Source organism: Leptodactylus fuscus, chromosome 11 (genome assembly GCF_031893055.1).
Source record: "Leptodactylus fuscus isolate aLepFus1 chromosome 11, aLepFus1.hap2, whole genome shotgun sequence".
NCBI classification, from domain to species: domain Eukaryota; kingdom Metazoa; phylum Chordata; class Amphibia; order Anura; family Leptodactylidae; genus Leptodactylus; species Leptodactylus fuscus.
In genome coordinates, this window is record NC_134275.1 from 78,893,946 (window position 1) to 78,916,818 (window position 22,873).

The window sequence follows — 22,873 nt, forward strand, 5'->3', positions numbered from 1 at the left end:
TCAGAATAGAGAGGTCACGTCCTAGAGACAGGGTGGACAAATAAATGAAGAGTCTCTACATAATGGGGACAGTAATAGAGCCTGAAGTCTGACAGAACAATGTGAGAGTGATAATGTCAGCCAAAGGGTGGAATAACAGAGTCTGAGCCCTTCCTTATGGCGTCAGCCGGAGCAACCTCCTTATGGTGTCAGCTGGAGAGCGCCCTCCTTATGGTGTCACCTGGAGAGGGTCCTCCTTATGGCGTCACCTGGAGAGGGTCCTCCTTATGGCGTCAGCCGGAGAGGGTCCTCCTTATGGCGTCCCCTGGAGAGGGCCCTCCTTATGGTGTCAGCTAGAGAGCGCCCTCCTTCTGGCGTCAGCTGGACAGTGCCCTCCTTATGGCGTCAGCTAGAGAGCGCCCTCCTTATGGCGTCAGCCGGACAGTGCCCTCCTTATGGCGTCAGCTAGAGAGCGCCCTCCTTATGGCGTTAGCCGGAGAGCGCCCTCCTTATGGCGTCAGCCGGACAGTGCCCTCCTTATGGCGTCACCTGGAGAGGGTCCTCCTTATGGCGTCAGCCGGAGAGGGTCCTCCTTATGGCGTCCCCTGGAGAGGGTCCTCCTTATGGCGTCAGCTAGAGAGCGCTCTCCTTATGGCGTCACCTGGAGAGGGTCCTCCTTATGGCGTCACCTGGAGAGGGTCCTCCTTATGGCGTCACCTGGAGAGGGTCCTCCTTATGGCGTCACCTGGAGAGGGTCCTCCTTATGACGTCAGCTAGAGAGTGCCCTCCTTATGGCGTCACCTGGAGAGGGTCCTCTTTATGGGGTCAGCTAGAGAGCGCCCTCCTTATAGAGTCACCTGGAGAGGGTCCTCCTTATGGCGTCACCTGGAGAGGGTCCTCCTTATGGCGTCACCTGGAGAGGGTCCTCCTTATGGCGTCAGCCGGAGAGGGTCCTCCTTATGGCGTCAGCCGGAGAGGGTCCTCCTTATGGCGTCCCCTGGAGAGGGTCCTCCTTATGGCGTCAGCTAGAGAGCGCTCTCCTTATGGCGTCATCTGGAGAGGGTCCTCCTTATGGCGTCACCTGGAGAGGGTCCTCCTTATGGCGTCACCTGGAGAGGGTCCTCCTTATGGCGTCACCTGGAGAGGGTCCTCCTTATGGCGTCACCTGGAGAGCGCCCTCCTTATGGCGTCACCTGGAGAGGGTCCTCCTTATGGCGTCCCCTGGAGAGGGTCCTCCTTATGGCGTCAGCTAGAGAGCGCTCTCCTTATGGCGTCACCTGGAGAGGGTCCTCCTTATGGCGTCACCTGGAGAGGGTCCTCCTTATGGCGTCACCTGGAGAGCGCCCTCCTTATGGCGTCACCTGGAGAGGGTCCTCCTTATGGCGTCACCTGGAGAGGGTCCTCCTTATGATGTCAGCTAGAGAGCGCCCTCCTTATGGCGTCACCTGGAGAGGGTCCTCCTTATGGGGTCAGCTAGAGAGCGCCCTCCTTATAGAGTCACCTGGAGAGGGTCCTCCTTATGGCGTCACCTGGAGAGGGTCCTCCTTATGGCGTCAGCTAGAGAGCGCTCTCCTTATGGCGTCACCTGGAGAGGGTCCTCCTTATGGCGTCAGCCGGAGAGGGTCCTCCTTATGGCGTCCCCTGGAGAGGGTCCTCCTTATGGCGTCAGCTAGAGAGCGCTCTCCTTATGGCGTCACCTGGAGAGGGTCCTCCTTATGGCGTCACCTGGAGAGGGTCCTCCTTATGGCGTCACCTGGAGAGGGTCCTCCTTATGGCGTCACCTGGAGAGGGTCCTCCTTATGGCGTCACCTGGAGAGGGTCCTCCTTATGGCGTCACCTGGAGAGGGTCCTCCTTATTGCGTCACCTGGAGAGGGTTCTCCTTATGGCGTCACCTGGAGAGGGTCCTCCTTATGGCGTCACCTGGAGAGCGCCCTCCTTATGGCGTCACCTGGAGAGGGTCCTCCTTATGACGTCAGCTAGAGAGCGCCCTCCTTCTGGCGTCAGCTGGACAGTGCCCTCCTTATGGCGTTAGCTAGAGAGCGCCCTCCTTATGGCGTCAGCCGGACAGTGCCCTCCTTATGGCGTCAGCTAGAGAGCGTCCTCCTTATGGCGTCAGCCGGACAGTGCCCTCCTTATGGCGTTAGCCGGAGAGCGCCCTCCTTATGGCGTCAGCCGGACAGTGCCCTCCTTATGGCGTCACCTGGAGAGGGTCCTCCTTATGGCGTCAGCCGGAGAGGGTCCTCCTTATGGCGTCCCCTGGAGAGGGTCCTCCTTATGGCGTCAGCTAGAGAGCGCTCTCCTTGTGGCGTCACCTGGAGAGGGTCCTCCTTATGGCATCACCTGGAGAGGGTCCTCCTTATGGCGTCACCTGGAGAGCGCCCTCCTTATGGCGTCACCTGGAGAGGGTCCTCCTTATGACGTCAGCTAGAGAGCGCCCTCCTTCTGGCGTCAGCTGGACAGTGCCCTCCTTATGGCGTTAGCTAGAGAGCGCCCTCCTTATGGCGTCACCTGGAGAGGGTCCTCCTTATGGCGTCACCTGGAGAGCGCCCTCCTTATGGCGTCACCTGGAGAGGGTCCTCCTTATGGCGTCACCTGGAGAGGGTCCTCCTTATGACGTCAGCTAGAGAGCGCCCTCCTTATGGCGTCACCTGGAGAGGGTCCTCCTTATGGGGTCAGCTAGAGAGCGCCCTCCTTATAGAGTCACCTGGAGAGGGTCCTCCTTATGGCGTCACCTGGAGAGGGTCCTCCTTATGGCGTCACCTGGAGAGGGTCCTCCTTATTGCGTCAGCCGGAGAGGGTCCTCCTTATGGCGTCAGCCGGAGAGGGTCCTCCTTATGGCGTCCCCTGGAGAGGGTCCTCCTTATGGCGTCAGCTAGAGAGCGCTCTCCTTATGGCGTCACCTGGAGAGGGTCCTCCTTATGGCGTCACCTGGAGAGGGTCCTCCTTATGGCGTCACCTGGAGAGGGTCCTCCTTATGGCGTCACCTGGAGAGGGTCCTCCTTATGGCGTCACCTGGAGAGCGCCCTCCTTATGGCGTCACCTGGAGAGGGTCCTCCTTATGGCGTCACCTGGAGAGCGCCCTCCTTATGGCGTCACCTGGAGAGGGTCCTCCTTATGGGGTCAGCCGGAGAGCGCCCTCCTTATGGCGTCAGCTAGAGAGCGCCCTCCTTATGGTGTCAGCTGGAGCAACCTCCTAACAGTGTCCCAAGTGCTCCTTACCAAAACCAGGGCCTCCATATAAGATCTCACAGCTCCAGCATATCAGTTGAGCCGATCTTGAAATTTCAGGATCATTTTCCGATCATTTTCCATTCGAACCTGATCCCCGATCCCAATGCAAGTCAATGGGATTTTTTAAATAATCGGAGATCGGATTTAAAAAACGATCCTATTCTCTACACAGCATGTAGTCCAAAAATTGATTAAATTTTTGGACCCCACGCTGTGTAGTGATTAACCCGCCTCTTTTTCGGCTTTGTAAGACGGCCATACACATTTGTAGTTGTCACGTGAATGCTTGTGTGCCAGTAACAATTCCTCCTAACCCCCTATACACATGTACACTTAGACCAGCCGCGTATGCAGGTACTTTCAACAAGGGCAACCAGATCATAACCATTGTGTAAAGTTGAGAGCCAACAGCCCAATCCTTCTTATACCCCAACATCTACTACTGGGGAACGGTTGGGACACTCACGCACATTATAGGGTTAGGTAGTTGCACCAAAACTATTGACTCCTCTGTGTGACATTCTGTACATTGTTTGACCAGTGTACACACAATACAATGTAACATACACCGGACCAATCCCTGTCAATATTGAAGCAACGTATCTAATCATTATTTGCATTCTTACCTAAAACTCCAACCGCAATGTAGCCGAGAATGAAGACCATGAACAGGATACAGCAGATGATGTCTGTGCAGCTCCTACATGGAGAGAGGAGACAGTCAGTAAGACAAAACACTGGAGAGGATTGCTGTCGGGTTATTTAAGAATGTTCCAAAAAATCTCAGCTTGGCCACCCATGAATCATTATTTTGCCTCTCTTGGTGCATATCTTCCAGCGCTCGTGTGGGTCGTGCCTACATCATGACACTTGCAGCAAAGAACCTTGGTGTTGGTGCACCCCGGGAAAGCACTGAGACCTGCGTCTTGGCCTCAGGGTCAAAGCGTCACGATGTTGTCACATCCCATGTCATTGGGCCTCAGTGGTCCCCACTGATGTCACCCAGAAGGTCAAATGAGGTAAGAAGAAGCCCATGAGAAGTAAGAGAAGGTGAGTAGGAGTGATTATTATTTTCCCACGCCTCTCCTGAGCCTCCGCTTATTATACTCTGGGGTCTGAAGAGACCCCAGACTATAATAATACCACATCTGCTTCTTATTCACTCACAGCAAGCAGAGATCTTAAAGACGGTGAAGGATAAAAGCACCGACTATATTACAAAATACTGGATGAGATATCCGCATGGCGACTGGCAACCTGTATCCCAACCAAAAGACGGTAAGCTATAGCGGACATTGCAGAGAGCACTCACCGATTTTTGATGGGTCCATTGAATTTCGGGTCATATTTTGCTGGCTCACCTATTGGTAGAAGAAAGAGGTATTAAGAGGCTTGTATCTACAGAGTGCGGACAAGGGTAAGACAAGTGGGAGAACCATATATGGATGGGGTGGAGACGATCTGGAGATTTCAGGATCGATTTTAAAATTTGATTTCAGATAATTTTCCAGCTGATCCCGATCGTGAAATTTGCTTGATCGCCGATCGGGATCCGATCTGTCCTGATCCTGATCGCTCAACCCTAATTGTATATTATATAGACAGTGGGGTGGGGCCAATCTTGAGATTTCAAAATCCGATTTCCGATCATTTTCCAGCCGATCCCAATCGTGAAATTTACTCGATCACCGATCAGGATCCGACCTTTCCTGATCCCGATCGCTCAACCCTATATACAGACCCTATTTTCCACTTCTAAATGGATACACCAGCACTTTATAATTCCAGCGTCCTGTCGCGTGCTTAGCCGCATCTGCGCCATATTGTAGGGAGCGTAAAAGAGACAACGGCCCAGGAGCTTTTATCATCCAGTTCCCTCCAGTCCATTAGACTGTGTTCCTACACGTGAGATTGTTGTGTGGGCCCTACAGCTACTATCCTTATTGTAAGTCCCCACCACAAACTTTGGCCAAGGTCCTTATACAGGGGTCTACTTCTACAAAGTTACCATGATTTTAAGAAATTGCCTCAATGATCAAAACTCTCTAGGAACAGATTGAAAGAAGAACTGGGGTGTTCAGTCCTGATATGGGGAGGTGTAATGGTGGTGGTGGGAACGGATACTAGGCAAGGAGCGCCATGTCTCTATGTAGAGCTAAAAAACTTTGTATGTCAGACATTTGTAGTGAAGGCAAGACATTCCACACGTAGTAGAAAAGTTATAGGCTGGATATTAGACATGATGTAGGCCAGACAACTTCCCTAAAATACCTAGGAGCCTCCAGCAAAAAATGGTGACCTCCTGGTGTTCAAGAAGACCGGGCCTGGGGAAATGCTTTTGTATCTGCCAAGGATTCTGGGGTGACCAACACATTTTGAAAATCTAAATATTAGCAAGTATGCAGTAGACATGTTGTAGGACAGATAGACAAGATGTAGGGCGGACATACACTATGTGATCAAAAGTATCCGGACACCCGGCTGAAAATGACTTACAAGTTGGTGGCACCCTCCATTTGTAATGCTGGATACAATATGGTGGTGGCCCACCCTTAGCCTTGATGACGGCTCCCACTCTCGCAGGCAGACGTTCAATCAGGTGCTGGAAGGTTTCTTGGGGAATGGCCGCCCCCTCCGTGAAAAACACCACCACACCAACATGACTGCCTCCGAATTTTACTGTTGGCACTACACATGCTGGCAGATGCTGGTCACCGGGCATTTGCCATACCCACACCCTGCCATCAGATCGCCACATTGTGTCCCGTGATTCGTCACTCCACACAACATTATTTCCACTGTTCAATCGTCCAATGTTTACGCTCCTTCCACCAAGCGAGGCGTCGTTTGGCATTGACTTGCGTGATGTGTGGCACCCAATCACCTGACCATGTTCGAAGTCCGTGAGTTCCGCGGAGCGCCCCATTCTGCTCTCTCACGATGTGGCTGATATGGAGTCCCTGGCAGTAGGGGGCAGCACAATGCACCTAATATGAAACACGGATGTTTTTGGGGGTGTCTGGATACTTTTGATCACATAGTGTAGGTTTTCAGCTCCACTTGACCTTCCTTCTCCGGTTACTGCTCCCCATACTCTTCCTCATCACATACTTATCGTCCATAAAGTGTTAATTGCGCCATATTTGCCGCTCTTATCAGTTAATTACCAGGAAATGACACACGTTACCTTGAGTTCTGTTTATGACCTTGATTTGTCACATTACGTGTGTTTTTATGGCAAGTCCTTTCCTGGGTATCGCACACCATGACGTCTATAAACACAAACAATAAGGAGGGGACTAGTGCTAAAAGGCTGGGCAAAGTGGGCAAATGCCTAAGGGCCTCCACCATGTAGAAGCCTCTATCACTGGACGATGATTATATGGCACTGTAGGGTCGGGTGATTTGGACACTATATGGCGCTCTTATTTGTGCACTTTAACCATTTCCTAACCCTCTTTTGTTAATGATTATTCCGGGTGTTGCTGGTGAGGGCAGTATTCGGGTGGCATGGCTTCCTTTTTATTCCGCAGTTCCCCCTTCACGGCCATAACCATGTCAACTAAAACGAAAGGCGCCCAATGTTTACAATGCCGGCTGCATTCAATGCATAGTGTGTCATTATCCTAGGACTAAAAACACAAAGCCTGCTACGAATAAAAGACGCAGTCACGTGACATCATAGACGGTCGGTCTTCATCAGGGTGCGCACCTTGGCCCCTACTCCATAACGCACCCTAAGGTGAATCAATAAAGATGCTACTTATGGCAGATTAGCTGCGAATTATATGAAGTTTCTCTTATTTTTGCTCCATTCAATGCTACAATCCCTTATCTGTCTCAGAGTCTGCTGCTGAGACCCTCGGCCATTGGTTGTAATCAGGTGTTCAATTCCCCTGCAGCACCTCCGCAGGCCAAATGAAACATTACACTTGTGCCAATTGATATCAATATAACCCACAGCTATGCGGAGTCCTCCGGAGACCCATATGCTTCTAGAGCCCACCTGTATTGGGGCTACCCCTCCAATATTTTATTTTCTGTAGGATATTACAACATAACTTTCTTTGCCGGTCCTTTTCTCACTGTCCTAGTCACGGTGACCATCCTAGCACGCCGTCCCCACCACCTCGCCGTCCACGCTCTTGATTTCAGCTTTTGTAAACTAGATTAGGTCTAAATATACATTTCCGTGTTTGTACAGAGAGTATAATATGGGTGTGGAACATTCCCGTCACCAAGAACAAAGGCCCAGGGTAATATTACAGCTGGTGAATGTGCTTTTTATAGACTCTCGTTCACCTCCTGATCTTCACCCCGCCATTATTTACCCCTTGTTACCCAAGGCAACGTGTAATTCCTCAGCCCAAGCTTCCTTTATTCCTTCCTCCTCCATTCATACCCCCGGGTTATACTTCTTCAGCATTAGACCTATCGCTCCGCAGCCTCCATGTTTCGTCTCCACCCTTGTGTGAGTCACATGGATATTTATGGAAGGACTTTGGCGTTGGTGCTATAGTTGGGGTTATGGGTGTCAGCGAGTTTACTGTAATGATTATCTGCCGGTGTAATAGTATAGGTGAGGACGATGAAGATATAATCTGCAGGTATATCGGGAATGGCGAGGGAAACAGTGGGTAAAGTACTGGAGACGTCACAACAGCAATGCTCAGCCGGATTCCATGTAATGGTGACTCCCCGATGCTCTCGATGTGACTCCCCGATGCTCTCGATGTGACTCCCCGAAGTGCTCTCAATGTGACTCCCCGATGCTCTCGATGTGACTCCCCGATGCTCTCAATGTGACTCCCCGATGCTCTCAATGTGACTCCCCGATGCTCTCAATGTGACTCCCTGAAGTGCTCTCGATGTGACTCCCCGATGCTCTCGATGTGACTCCCCGATGCTCTCGATGTGACTCCCCGATGCTCTCGATGTGACTCCCCAATGCTCTCGATGTGACTCCCCGAAGTGCTCTCGATGTGACTCCCCGAAGTGCTCTTGATGTGACTCCCCGATGCTCTCGACGTGACTCCGTACTAACAATATTTGACTGGACAAACCTATTCAGCGAAGTTCAAAGCCTTTGATCGATCCTGAGCAAATATACAGAGATCAGGTATACACGTGTATACAACAGATAACCCTGCGCTCTGAAAATCAATACACTGTCTATTGATTTCAGTGGGAACGGTGTAATGCTTCAATTCTCCTGTGGGAGCGCTGTAGGGACTGACTGAATGAGGGTACTGCTAAATCAGCCCCAATGGCTCTATTCAGACAAGCTTATAAAATGTGGCCATAGTCTATGGGCACTTACACCATCAAGGCCCACGGGGCAAGACAGAGTGACTGAAGGAGCTCGGGCCCAGCAATATACACCCCCGATGCCCCGGGCACCTCAATTACATAGAGGGTAGGTCAGATTTTTTGTAATGGGTGTGTAAAATTCCAAAGATCCTGTATGGTGGTGCCGGTGTCTACCTACCCTATGTGGCACAATGCCTAGCCTAATACTGGTTTGGGGGCTGACAGACCACCTTTAAGTCTGGGGCTGCACATCCATTTTGACCGTGACTCCTTCTGCATGATCATAGATTGCCATTGATGACCATGAGGTTGCTGCAACTATGACTTGCAAATTTTTAAGCAAAATTTTTTTGCAACTCAAGGCTCAGTCACAGCAAACAATAGGACTCCATTCAACTGCCTTTGTTCAAGTGCTTTAGGACAATATAGCAAGTAGCCCCGGCCTAAAATCACTGCAGGACTGCTGGATTATACGGCATAGAGTACAGAACGGTAGAGCTGCGGTGAGGCGCCATCACTAGGAGTCTGGCTCTCTAAACAGTGTCTGGGCCAGGAAATCTTGACTGTATTTTCCTATTTGGAGCATGGGCCTCAGTCTCACGGGGCCTCAGTCTCATGGGGCCTCAGTCTCATGGGGTCTCATGGGGCCTCAGACTCATGGGGTCTCATGGGGCCTCAGACTCATGGGGTCTCATGGGGCCTCAGACTCATGGGGCCTCAATCTCATGGGGTCTCATGGGGCCTCAGACTCATGGGGCCTCAGTCTCATGGGGCCTCAGTCTCATGGGGCCTCAGACTTATGGGGCCTCAGACTCATGGGGCCTCAGACTCATGGGGCCTCAGTCTCATGGGGTCTCATGGGGCTTCAGTCTCATGGGGCCTCAGACTCATGGGGCCTCATGGGGCTTCGGTCTCATGGGGCCTCAGTCTCATGGGGTCTCATGGGGCCTCAGTCTCATGGGGTCTCATGGGGCCTCAGTCTCATGGGGCCTCAGACTCATGAGTTCTCATCGGTCCTCAGACTCATGGGGGCTCGGTCTCATGGGGCCTCGGTCTCATGCTGCCTTGGTCTCATGGGGCCTCGGTCTCTTGGGGTCTATTGTAGCCTCAGTCTAATGGGGCCTCGGTCTCATGGGGCCCAGTGACACCGTGACCTGCCACTTGTGTGTCTACATCTTCAGCCCAATCACTACAAGCACCAGAGAAATGGCAGGTGGCGTCTCTGTCATATATGGCGGTTTTATGTGTTACGTATCTTAGGTTAGGTGGAGGGTTTATCATGTGAGCCATAGGGCTCAATCACACAGATTTTGATGCCGAATCCACCTCAAAATCCGCCCCCTCACTATAGAGGTCCCTGTAGACCGCTAGCGTTCTTTTTTCTGTGAATAGTGTATCCCTGCTCACGGAAATAAGTAGCGAGCTGCCTTTTCTCCAGGCGGATTCCGTGGCGGATTCAACCCTGGCGTCTGCCTCGCGACAGCACCCTCCGGACTACAGTAGGCACATTCATTTGGGCCTACTCCGGAGCGGGAAGCCGCGATTGTCGAACGCCGTGACAGTCGTGGCAGGCGCATTTTAGTCCTATTCTGACGCAGCTTCCCTCATCAAAATCAGGACCTAAATATGTGGTCACTAGCCCCGTGTGAACGAGCCCTTACAGTGCTTTAGATGTGACAGTGAAGAGAACCACTGAGGAGAATCTTATGTCCCTTGTGTCATGGGTGGCGGAAGCCAAGCTCCTCTTTAGGACTCCATCAAACAGAACCTCACATCTCAGCGTCCCGGGCTCCGGTGGATGCGATTCTGAGGGTAACGTAATTTTTCAGTCCATGAATGTATCTGTCCTCCGGTATAAGCAGTGACAGGGCGATACCACATACACTGACCTAGTAATTATTACCGAGCAGGAACTATTGACATGTCATCATCACCGCCATCATTCCAGGAAACCAAGCCATAATTAAGAATAACAAGCCGCACCATGGCGATGCCACTCCCTGGGGCCCGCAGATGCCCGGCATGCCCTGCTCATATCACAACAGACACTGCTCTCATCTCTGCTCCTGTCTGATTCTTGCAGAGCTGGTTTATGGCCACAATGGGGCCGGTGTCCAATTCCCCCCTGAACAATCTGACTCATCTTCCTAGAAAACAGATATCAAGTAGCCGGGGGCTCATTGTAAACGGACCCTGATTTGCAAACCCGATGATCTCCCACGGCCCACGTACAATGAAGTTCTTGTCTTCCTTCCGCTTGACCTCATCAGTGATCTGGATAAGCCACATTCACCAATGACTTGTACTGTGCAGAATATACTAGAAATATCTCTTAAAGGGGTTTTTGGCCTCCAGGTGTTTTTGTTTACACTGGTGACCTAGTCATAGTATAGGGCATCAGGATCCAATGGGCGGGTGCCCCAAAAATTGGACTGAACATCACAACCAGCCGCTCCACTTTTTGCTTTGCACTTGTGATTTTTGGATCTGTCCTGCAGGAGGCATCACACAGCTTTCCTAGACCCTGATTGGCAAAGCTGGATGCGCAGGATATTTGGGATGCTAAGTTTGCTGGGTGACAACCTATTTGTGAGGTCGTGTCGGCTGACCTCTAACCTCTCCAGGAACAGAAATAACTAAGACGGACAATGAATTGGGGTCTTACGCAGGGTCGAAGGACCAGAACAACGGATACAAAAATGGCTAAAGAGACTGAAGGACCTCATTGGCTATAATGGGATCTGTCGGGTAGTCATCATTCTGCACAGATGTGAACGCAGCCTTACATGTAATAGGATTTTACATGTTTAAATGGTGCGGATGTAGAAACAAACAGGTATTGGACGGTCCTGGGTTTTACCCCATACATGGGCTTGTGTGTGGGGCCATAGGAGTGAATGGGTCTGTGTGTAAGTCGTGATCAAATGGTTAACACCCTGACAATACACCCATGAGTACAAGGCCCACTATAGGTCCTTTGAAGGGGGTATATGAAGATGCCATCTTATGTCGGGGGACGGTGGCATGAAGAAGGGTGGCCATTTTTCTCAGCCGACCTGAAAACTATAAATGAATTTTTACTTCTCTGCCGAAATATGATCGTTAGAAGTTAAAGGCCCAAAGCCTGAGGCTGCACTACTAAGAGATTCGGTGGCACTATGGCCTCTACGGATTCTCGTACAAGGCTGTCACAACGACTTTATATGGATCACAGTTCCCTTTCATCAATCTCCATCCTCATTGGCCTAAATATTTGGAAATATCTGTGTATATTGGTCATACTTGTCAATTCCCCCGACAAAGGGGGATGGGAAAGGGGCGCGGTCAACGCATTGTTTGCTAACATCATCGAAAAGAGGTGTGGCACATTCACAAGAGGTGGAGCCACAGCAATAGTGGTGCAGTGTCACCCACAAATTTCTGCTTCACGTGCCATTCTCCCATTGGCAGGCAGGATATTGATGATCATAGAAGAATTATGATTTGGATCGACGCCAGATCTCCAGTTCACTCTCAGTAGTGCAGTCTCAGGCTTTGGACTTTTAACTTCAAGATCTTGGCTTTTAGAAGTTTTTCCTTTCCCAGTTTGGGTCCCATGACCCGTTCTCTGTTTTGGAGTATCCTCGTGTTTGGGGCACCTCTCAGGAGATCGTGTCATGTGCAGCCCCACCCTAGGCCTTCCCCGGCCCTAAGTGTTGAGGAAAAGGGTTTCTAAGAGCGAAGCGAAACGTATAAACTAAAAATACAATGTATAACGGAATCGCTCATTATCTTGCGGGTGCCACGTGTCTAGGTGCCATCTTACAGAACAACTACAGATGATTCCTGAGCTGCGGGGGGATCTCGCCTGGGTCAGGAGGGGAACTAAGAAAACAAGGCTCTTCTATACATCACAGAAACCTGACGAGAATAGAACATTACCTGGTCTAAGAGGAAACCCAACGACTGGAAATGTAAGATTCAGGGTCATTCTGGGAGTTGCGAGGAGTAAGACATTAAACCAGAGCTGTCACTTTACTGCAAAATGGCCTCGTAAAAATGGTTGACGCATTAACCACGAGCTGACGGAAAGAAAACGAGCTTTGGATTTTCTACAGGGACAAAGAGTGCAGAAAATAGGGGCTCAATTCAGAACTGAGCCCCTGTTTTTGGGGGTCCATGGACACCCAAGATGCATAAGATCATTGAAGGGACCCCTTATGCAGACTAGTGACATCATCACTGAGCCCCGGTGGACATGCTCACGTGGCGGACCACCTCAGTGGTGCAGAAGGACCACATCTTGAAGTGTCCTATAGACTGATACAGTCAGGTGGCGTGTTTAGTTTTCGAGTCCTCTGCATCTTGGGGTACAACATGAATGATGGGGACTGATAGCAAAACACTGTGGTCATAGAAAGGGTTAACGGCGTCATATATTTCGACGGCAGGGATTTGAATAGGCTTCTTGGATTTCCATAACCACAGGACCAGGAAGTAGCAGAGAAAGCGCCACTAAAAACGTACGTTACTCTGGTGGTCGGGTCACAGGAATTTAACCCCGGAACTGCCTGCTCTTTAACTTGACAAGCGTTTCTTTGCTTGCACTAAAACTCCCAGCATGCCCTGACAGCAAGGCTGGAGATCCAACAGGTGCAAACCAGTGCAAGAGCACCAGGTATCTGGGGTGTGCCGGTGAATCATATCAGGAACGCAGATACACGGGAACTGGGTGCACAATGCTAAAATCTCTGCAGGGGAGCAGGAGGAGGTAGTGTATTGTGAGACAGACAAAGCCAATCTCTGGTGGGGGTGAAGGAGGGATTCGGGGACTGGTAGAACTGGTTATATAGGGGAAAATGGTAAGGAAGAAGGACTGGGAAAAGAGGAGCCGAGAGTGCACGGCCGACGCACTGACCAGAGGTGGCAGCTAGAGAGAGATGTGATGAAAGGGACAAGTGAGAGGGGGAGCCCTGCCGAAACCCATGTAGAGATCAGCACCAGCAATGCGAGACACAGAGCGCCCTCATAAACAGTACCGTCACAGCGCTCGCTCATATACAGTGCCATCATAGAGCGCCCTCATATACAGTGCCATCATAGAGCAACCTCATATACAGTGCCATCATAGGGTGACCTCATATACAGTGCAAATCATAGAGCGCCCTCATATACAGTGCCATCATAGAGCACCCTCATAAACAGTACCGTCACAGCGCTCGCTCATATACAGTGCCATCATAGAGTGACCTCATATACAGTGCCATCATAGAGCACCCTCATATACAGTGCCATCATAGAGCGCCCTCATATACAGTACCATCATAGAGCGCCCTCATATACAGTGCCATCATAGAGCACCCTCATATACAGTACCATCATAGAGCGCCCTCATATACAGTGCCATCATAGAGCACCCTCATATACAGTACCATCATAGAGTGACCTCATATACAGTGCCATCATAGAGTGACCTCATATACAGTGCCATCATAGAGCGCCCTCATATACAGTGCAAATCATAGAGCGCCCTCATATACAGTGCAAATCATAGAGCGCCCTCATATACAGTGCAAATCATAGTGACCTCATATACAGTACCATGATAGAGCGCCCTCATATACAGTGCCATCATAGAGCGCCCTCATATACAGTGCCATCATAGAGCGCCCTCATATACAGTGCAAATCATAGAGCGCCCTCATATACAGTGCAAATCATAGAGCGCCCTCATATACAGTGCAAATCATAGAGCGCCCTCATATACAGTGCAAATCATAGTGACCTCATATACAGTACCATGATAGAGCGCCCTCATATACAGTGCAAATCATAGAGTGACCTCATATACGCCCTCATAGAACGCCCTCATAAACAGTGCCATCATAGAACGCCCTCATATACAGTGCCATCATAGAGCGCCCTCATATACAGTACCATCATAGAGCGACCTCATATACAGTGCCATCATAGAGCTCACTCATAAACAGTGCCATCATAGAGCGACCTCATATACAGTGCCATCATAGAGCGCCCTCATATACAGTACCATCATAGAGCGCCCTCATATACAGTGCCATCATAGAGTGACCTCATATACAGTGCCATCATAGAGCGCCCTCATATACAGTGCAAATCATAGAGCGCCCTCATATACAGTGCAAATCATAGAGCGCCCTCATATACAGTGCAAATCATAGTGACCTCATATACAGTACCATGATAGAGCGCCCTCATATACAGTGCAAATCATAGAGCGCCCTCATATACAGTGCAAATCATAGTGACCTCATATACAGTACCATGATAGAGCGCCCTCATATACAGTGCAAATCATAGAGTGACCTCATATACGCCCTCATAGAACGCCCTCATAAACAGTGCCATCATAGAACGCCCTCATATTCAGTGCCATCATAGAGCGCCCTCATATACAGTACCATCATAGAGCGCCCTCATATACAGTGCCATCATAGAGCGACCTCATATACAGTGCCATCATAGAGCTCACTCATAAACAGTGCCATCATAGAGCGACCTCATATACAGTGTCATCATAGAGCGCCCTCATATACAGTACCATCATAGAGCGCCCTCATATACAGTGCCATCATAGAGTGACCTCATATACAGTGCCATCATAGAGCGCCCTCATATACAGTACCATCATAGAGCGCCCTCATATACAGTGCCATCATAGAGTGACCTCATATACAGTGCCATCATAGAGCGCCCTCATATACAGTACCATCATAGAGCGCCCTCATATACAGTACCATCATAGAGCGCCCTCATATACAGTGCCATCATAGAGCACCCTCATATACAGTGCCATCATAGAGCGTCCTCATATACAGTGCCATCATAGAGTGACCTCATATACAGTACCATCACAGAGCGCCCTCATACACAGCGCCATCTTCATATACAGTGCCAGCCACATACACAGCGCCGGCCTCTCTTGATCTCTAGTATTGCAAAAGAGACCACTCACAATGCCCCCATGTGCTATCTTCTCATGGATCCATTTGTGTGCCTGTAGACTAATTTCCAGATACTTTAGGTACTGGGTACACACATGCCAGGGGACTATCACTGATCAGCGACGTGGTTATCACAGTTACATGGGCAACACCAACAGCAAACACATCCATGGGAAAACAGAATATACAACGTCACTAGAGACAGCCGACATAGGCAAGCTACATGGCACCAAAGAACCAAACGTGGCACAGGGTGGGCAATAGCGGGCACGACATCATAAGGTATAAGGGTATGACTGGTATATAGACACAGGTGACATATAAGATATGACTGGTATATAGGGACAGGTGACATATAAGGGTATGACTGGTATATAGGAACAGGTGACTTTATAAGGGTATGACTGATATATAGGGACAGGTGACATATAAGGGTATGACTGGTATATAGGGACAGGTGACATAAAAGGGTATGACTGATATATAGGGACAGGTGACATATAAGGGTATGACTGGTATATAGGGACAGGTGACATATATGGGTATGACTGGTATATAAAGACAGGTGACATATATGACTGGTATATAGGGACAGGTGACATATATGGGTATGACTGGTATATAAAGACAGGTAACATATATGGGTATGACTGGTATATAGGGACAGGTGACATATATGACTGGTATATAGGGACAGGTGACATATATGACTGGTATATAGGGACAGGTGACATATATGGGTATGACTGGTATATAGGGACAGGTGACATATATGACTGGTATATAGGGACAGGTGACATATATGGGTATGACTGGTATATAGAGACAGGTGACATATATGACTGGTATATAGGGACAGGTGACATATATGGGTATGACTGGTATATAGGGACAGGTGACATATATGACTGGTATATAGGGACAGGTGACATATATGGGTATGACTGGTATATAGAGACAGGTGACATATATGACTGGTATATAGGGACAGGTGACATATATGGGTATGACTGGTATATAGGGACAGGTGACATATATGACTGGTATATAGGGACAGGTGACATATAAGGATATGACTGGTATATAGGGACAGATGACGTATATGGGTATGACTGGTATATAGAGACAGGTGACATATATGACTGGTATATAAAGACAGGTGACATATATGACTGGTATATAGGGACAGGTGACATATATGGGTATGACTGGTATATAAAGACAGGTAACATATATGGGTATGACTGGTATATAGGGACAGGTGACATATATGACTGGTATATAGGGACAGGTGACATATATGACTGGTATATAGGGACAGGTGACATATATGGGTATGACTGGTATATAGGGACAGGTGACATATATGACTGGTATATAGGGACAGGTGACATATATGGGTATGACTGGTATATAGAGACAGGTGACATATATGACTGGTATATAGGGACAGGTGACATATATGGGTATGACTGGTATATAGGGACAGGTGACATATATGACTGGTATATAGAGACAGGTGACATATATGGGTATGACTGGTATATAGGGACAGGTGACATATATGACTGGTATATAGGGACAGGTGACATATATGACTGGTATATAGGGACAGATGACGTATATGGGTATGACTGGTATATAGGGACAGGTGACATATATGACTGGTATATAGGGACAGGTGACATATATGGGTATGACTGGTATATAGGGACAGGTGACATATATGACTGGTATATAGGGACAGGTTATATATACACAGTATACAGCCAATGATATAGTTTCTGTAGGAGGAGGGTACATGATGTATACAGGTGTATGACAGGTATCTATGAGGTCGGGATGGGGTTGGTTCCTCAGGTAAGTGTCCTGTACAGGTGAGTCCAGGGCTGACAGCTCGCACTTACCGTACTCCTCCGCCATCTTCCCGTGTCCGGTGCCCCCGGCTCTGCCGCCGCTTGTTGTGTACACAGTCCCGAAATCCGTGTGTGGTCACCTGGAGACGCCCCCGGATCACACCTGTACCAGCCCCGCCCACCGCCGCCGGGACACGCCCACTGCCTGTGCTCCGTATAGAAATATATAGAGTGAGGAGAAGTGAGTCCCATATATACACACAGTATACAGATATATATAGAGTGAGGAGAAGTGAGTCCCATATATACACACAGTATACAGATATATATAGAGTGAGGAGAAGTGAGTCCCATATATACACACAGTATACAGATATATATAGTGAGGAGAACTGAGCCCCATATATACACACAGTATACAGATATATATATAGAGTGAGGAGAAGTGAGCCCATATATACACACAGTATACAGATATATATAGAGTGAGGAGAAGTGAGTCCCATATATACACACAGTATACAGATATATATAGTGAGGAGAACTGAGCCCCATATATACACACAGTATACAGATATATATATAGAGTGAGGAGAAGTGAGCCCATATATACACACAGTATACAGATATATATAGAGTGAGGAGAAGTGAGCCCATATATACACACAGTATACAGATATATATAGAGTGAGGAGAAGTGAGTCCCATATATACACACAGTATACAGATATATATAGAGTGAGGAGAAGTGAGTCCCATATATACACACAGTATACAGATATATATAGTGAGGAGAACTGAGCCCCATATATACACACAGTATACAGATATATATAGAGTGAGGAGAAGTGAGTCCCATATATACACACAGTATACAGATATATATAGTGAGGAGAACTGAGCCCCATATATACACACAGTATACAGATATATATATAGAGTGAGGAGAAGTGAGCCCATATATACACACAGTATACAGATATATATAGAGTGAGAAGTGAGCCCATATATACACACAGTATACAGATATATATAGAGTGAGGAGAAGTGAGCCCATATATACACACAGTATACAGATATATATAGAGTGAGGAGAAGTGAGCCCATATATACACACAGTATACAGATATATATAGTGAGGAGAACTGAGCCCCATATATACACACAGTATACAGATATATATATATATATATATATATATATATATAGTGAGGAGAACTGAGCCCATATATACAGTATACAGATATATATATAGTGAGGAGAACTGAGCCCCATATATACACACAGTATACAGATATATATAGTGAGGAGAACTGAGCCCCATATATACACACAGTATACAGATATATATATAGTGAGGAGAACTGAGCCCCATATATACACACAGTATACAGATATATATATAGTGAGGAGAACTGAGCCCCATATATACACACAGTATACAGATATATATATATAGTGAGGAGAACTGAGCCCATATATACATACAGCATACAGATATATATATAGTGAGGAGAACTGAGCCCATATATACAGTATACAGATATATATACATATATATAGTGAGGAGAACTGAGCCCATATATACAGTATACAGATATATATATAGTGAGGAGAACTGAGCCCATATATACAGTATACAGATATATATATAGTGAGGAGAACTGAGCCCATATATACAGTATACAGATATATATATATAGTGAGGAGAACTGAGCCCCATATATACACACAGTATACAGATATATATATATAGTGAGGAGAACTGAGCCCCATATATACACACAGTATACAGATATATATATATATAGTGAGGAGAACTGAGCCCATATATACATACAGCATACAGATATATATATAGTGAGGAGAACTGAGCCCCATATATACAGTATACAGATATATATATAGTGAAGAGAACTGAGCCCATATATACAGTATACAGATATATATATAGTGAAGAGAACTGAGCCCATATATACACACAGTATACAGATATATATATAGTGAGGAGAACTGAGCCCCATATATACACACACAGTATACAGATATATATATATATATATATATATATATATATAGTGAGGAGAACTGAGCCCATATATACACACAGTATACAGATATATATATATAGTGAGGAGAACTGAGCCCCATATATACACACAGTATACAGATATATATATATATATAGTGAGGAGAACTGAGCCCATATATACACACAGTATACAGATATATATATAGTGAGGAGAATTGAGCCCCATATATACAGTATACAGATATATATATATATATATATATATATATATATATCTGTATACTGTATGTATATATGGGGTCAGTTCTCCTCACTATATATATATATATATATATATATATATATATCTGTATACTGTATATATATATATATATATATATATATATATATATAGTGAGGGGAAAGGAACCCACACATACAGTTACATACATTATACAGTATATATATTTATATATATATATATATATATATATATATATATATATATATATATATCCTGGTTTCCAGTTGTCCTTTCTTGTACCACTTTTGGTAACTCCTAATGTCCTGCAGTACCAGATACAGACGACAGAACAGGAGGCGCTCTATCTATCAGACAGCAGCCATGGCTTTCTACTGCCATTCTGCCCCTTTAAGGACGCGGCTACACTGTGACATTTTTGGCGGAGTTCAGACTATACCAGTGGTTGCTCTTTTTTTGCTTAATTCAATAGAGGGGAATGGCGTAATGTAGTCCAAGCCTAGAAGGGGTACAAGACGTGACTGGATCTCTTCTCCTGACCACTGGTTTGGGCTGAGGTGACGTCTCATGTCCTGGAGTGACCTGCGCTCTATTCACATGACATTTACAGATGAGATGTAATTGCTCAGTACTAAGAAGTGAAGTGTCATGGCCGACATGACTCAGAGCAGAATGTAGGCCGCACCACGGATCAGAAGAGGGCGCCGTCAAGTCATCAAAAATAGGGCAATGGGGGGGGGGGGGTGTTGGCAGCTTCAGGTTTATGGGATCTGATGGCCACAGAGGTTCAGGGCTCTGTGACGCTGACTTTGCCGGCGTCACAGGTGTTTCCATTCATTTCCATGGGTGCGTGCTGTTCGGATCGGCTGATCTGAACAGTGTTTGCTCATCTCTAGTGGTGGGGCAATGGGACCGGCATTGTGCTGGGGCAATGGGACCGGCATTCTGGTGGGGAATGGGACCGGCATTGTGGTGGGGAATGGGACCGGCATTGTGCTGGGGCAATGGGACCGGCATTGTGGTGGGGAATGGGACTGGCACTGATGAAGGGACTTGCTGCTCCGATAAGGTGCACACAGGCAGTAGGTGACCCGGCCTGAGGGATATTTATAGATCTGTGACTACATGTAAATTATTATACAAAGAAGGAGCCGCTCATGTCCGCAGAGAGAGGATTGTGAAACATGAACAAGGAGATTTACCAGGAACCGCAGTCACCTTACCAGGACCGATTCCAACACTAGGGTAACCTGGGCAAATGCCAGGGTACACTTAGCGGGCCCATGGTGTTATGGGGAAAATATGGCTTGCCAAGCCAAAGATGGAGTCCCTTGGGCATTGCTCCTATTCAAGTAATAGCCTCAGTATACGGTATAGCACTGGTGCGGAGTTACCCCAATTCTGCACCTAGTACTGTATGTGAATAGGTGCAGAGCTGCCTCCAGCCAGTCCATAGCAGTGGCAGCTGGATCAGCTGATCGGTGCAGGGTCTCGGCTCATTCCTTTAAGGATCACAAGACCCCATTATTAAATGTATTGTGCCAGACCCAAACCAAGTTTGTAACCACGTAAGAGGAGCAGGCGTTACAAGTATTGGGCTCTACTAGTGATAGATATGGAACACACAGGGCAACCCAACAGGAATCGAACTAGACCGGGGTCAGCAATCTCCAGCACTACAACTCCCAGCATGCTCCATTCACTTCCAGGGGAGCTCCAAGAACAGCAGAGTAAGTGTGCATGCTGGGAGTTGTAGTTTTATGGCACCATTTATTATTCTGTATAACGTACTGGGTGGCTGGAAAAAAAAAATCAGAATTGTGTGGAATTGGAGAAAAACTGCATTTGTGCGACTTTCTTACAGGCTTTGTTTTTACGCTGCAGCCAAAATGACCTGTCCCCTGTATTCTGTGTGTTCGGGACAATTCCATGGGGTGCAAAATTTATATAGTTTTATTTACATTTAAACCCCTTAACAAAGGCCCGACATTCTATAGGATGATACAGTTTTTACATCTCCAGCTTCAGAGCAGATTTTCATTCCTTCCAGTTCCGGTGAGTTTCTGAAGACACGTGCATGCGGGTGCAGGCCTTAGTGCTATGTATGACCTCTGCAATGTTGTAATTTAGGTTTTATTTGTCCTCGACCCTGAAAATTGCTCCGGCTATTGGAGGTGCAAAATTTCCGGAGACCCCCGGCAGTGAAAGGGTTAATGCTCACTTTATTCCTAATAGAAGACATTACACACATTTTGTTGTGGGTCTAAAGAAAACCATGTACGGTATTTTTTATTTCCTTCAAGAAGGTTCTTGGTGTTGTTTCCGTACATAAGGCGACTTCATTCCCTATGCAAATATTTCTTGTTTCAGATGTATACAGGAGGGATCAAACCTGATGGATAAAAATTTTTCAGCCACCTAAATGTGGTGATATAACGGAACTAGTCCGCGTCCTGGTACGTCAGGTGTAACATGTATAGGGACCACCTCATTGGAGATCGCCCTTTTCAAAATGTGTCCACTAGAGATGAGCGAGTACTGTTGGGATCAGCCGATCCGAACAGCACGCTCGCATAGAAATGAATAGACGTAGCCGGCACGCGGGGGGGGGTTAAGGGGCCGGCCGCCATCAAAGCGGAAGTAGCAGGTGCATCCATTCATTTCTATGGAGCGTGCTGTTCGGATCGGCTGATCCCAACAGTACTCGCTCATCTCTAGTGTCCACCAGTTGGTCCCTGTGGATCCCGAATCTGGACCCCACCTAGGAAACTGCAGATTTTACTAGGAAGGCAGCTTGAACAACCCGGATGGCTCGAGTCCACAAGAACAGAATCGGGTCCTACAGAATAGATCTCCACCCCGGCTTATGAAGGATTCCAAGTAACAGACAACCTGTGTAAGGTCCAAAAACATCTGTAACCACCAAGACTGCCTCTTTGTCACCTTCTTAACCACCAAGCCAGTTGTCTTGCCTCCTATTAGCCTCTGTCACTCCCCCATATTACCGCTTCCCAGATTCCCTGTCGGTCTTTGCCTCCAGTAGTGACACAGTGGTGTCCTTGTAGGGACAAGTCGGAGATGTCATTACTAGAGGCCACCATACGGAGACCAGAAGATGACCCAGGAATTCTTTCATAGCCCTCGGAGCTTTTGGACAACCTCTTCCCGCTGAGTCCACACTAACAAATGGAGCACGACATAACGCCGCCACGTGTCCATTCAGTAAATTATAATCCAAAAATTCTCTTAATCCGAAGTTCA

The 22,873-nt window shown here is 47.6% G+C and overlaps 1 protein-coding gene across 1 annotated transcript in view; it reads right to left on the reverse strand.

Annotated features, from left to right (window-relative positions):
- Positions 1–17,456, reverse strand: part of SLC44A4 (solute carrier family 44 member 4) — a 39,732-nt gene extending 22,276 nt beyond the window's left edge. The window contains exons 1-3 of the mRNA XM_075259309.1: positions 17,391–17,456; positions 4,524–4,572; positions 3,838–3,911 (exon numbers count right to left, since the gene is read on the reverse strand). Of these exons, the coding sequence (XP_075115410.1) occupies positions 3,838–3,911; positions 4,524–4,572; positions 17,391–17,406 (139 nt within the window). The 5' untranslated portion in view covers positions 17,407–17,456. The remainder of the gene's footprint in view (positions 1–3,837; positions 3,912–4,523; positions 4,573–17,390) is intronic.
- Between the last annotated feature and the right edge of the window lie 5,417 nt (positions 17,457–22,873).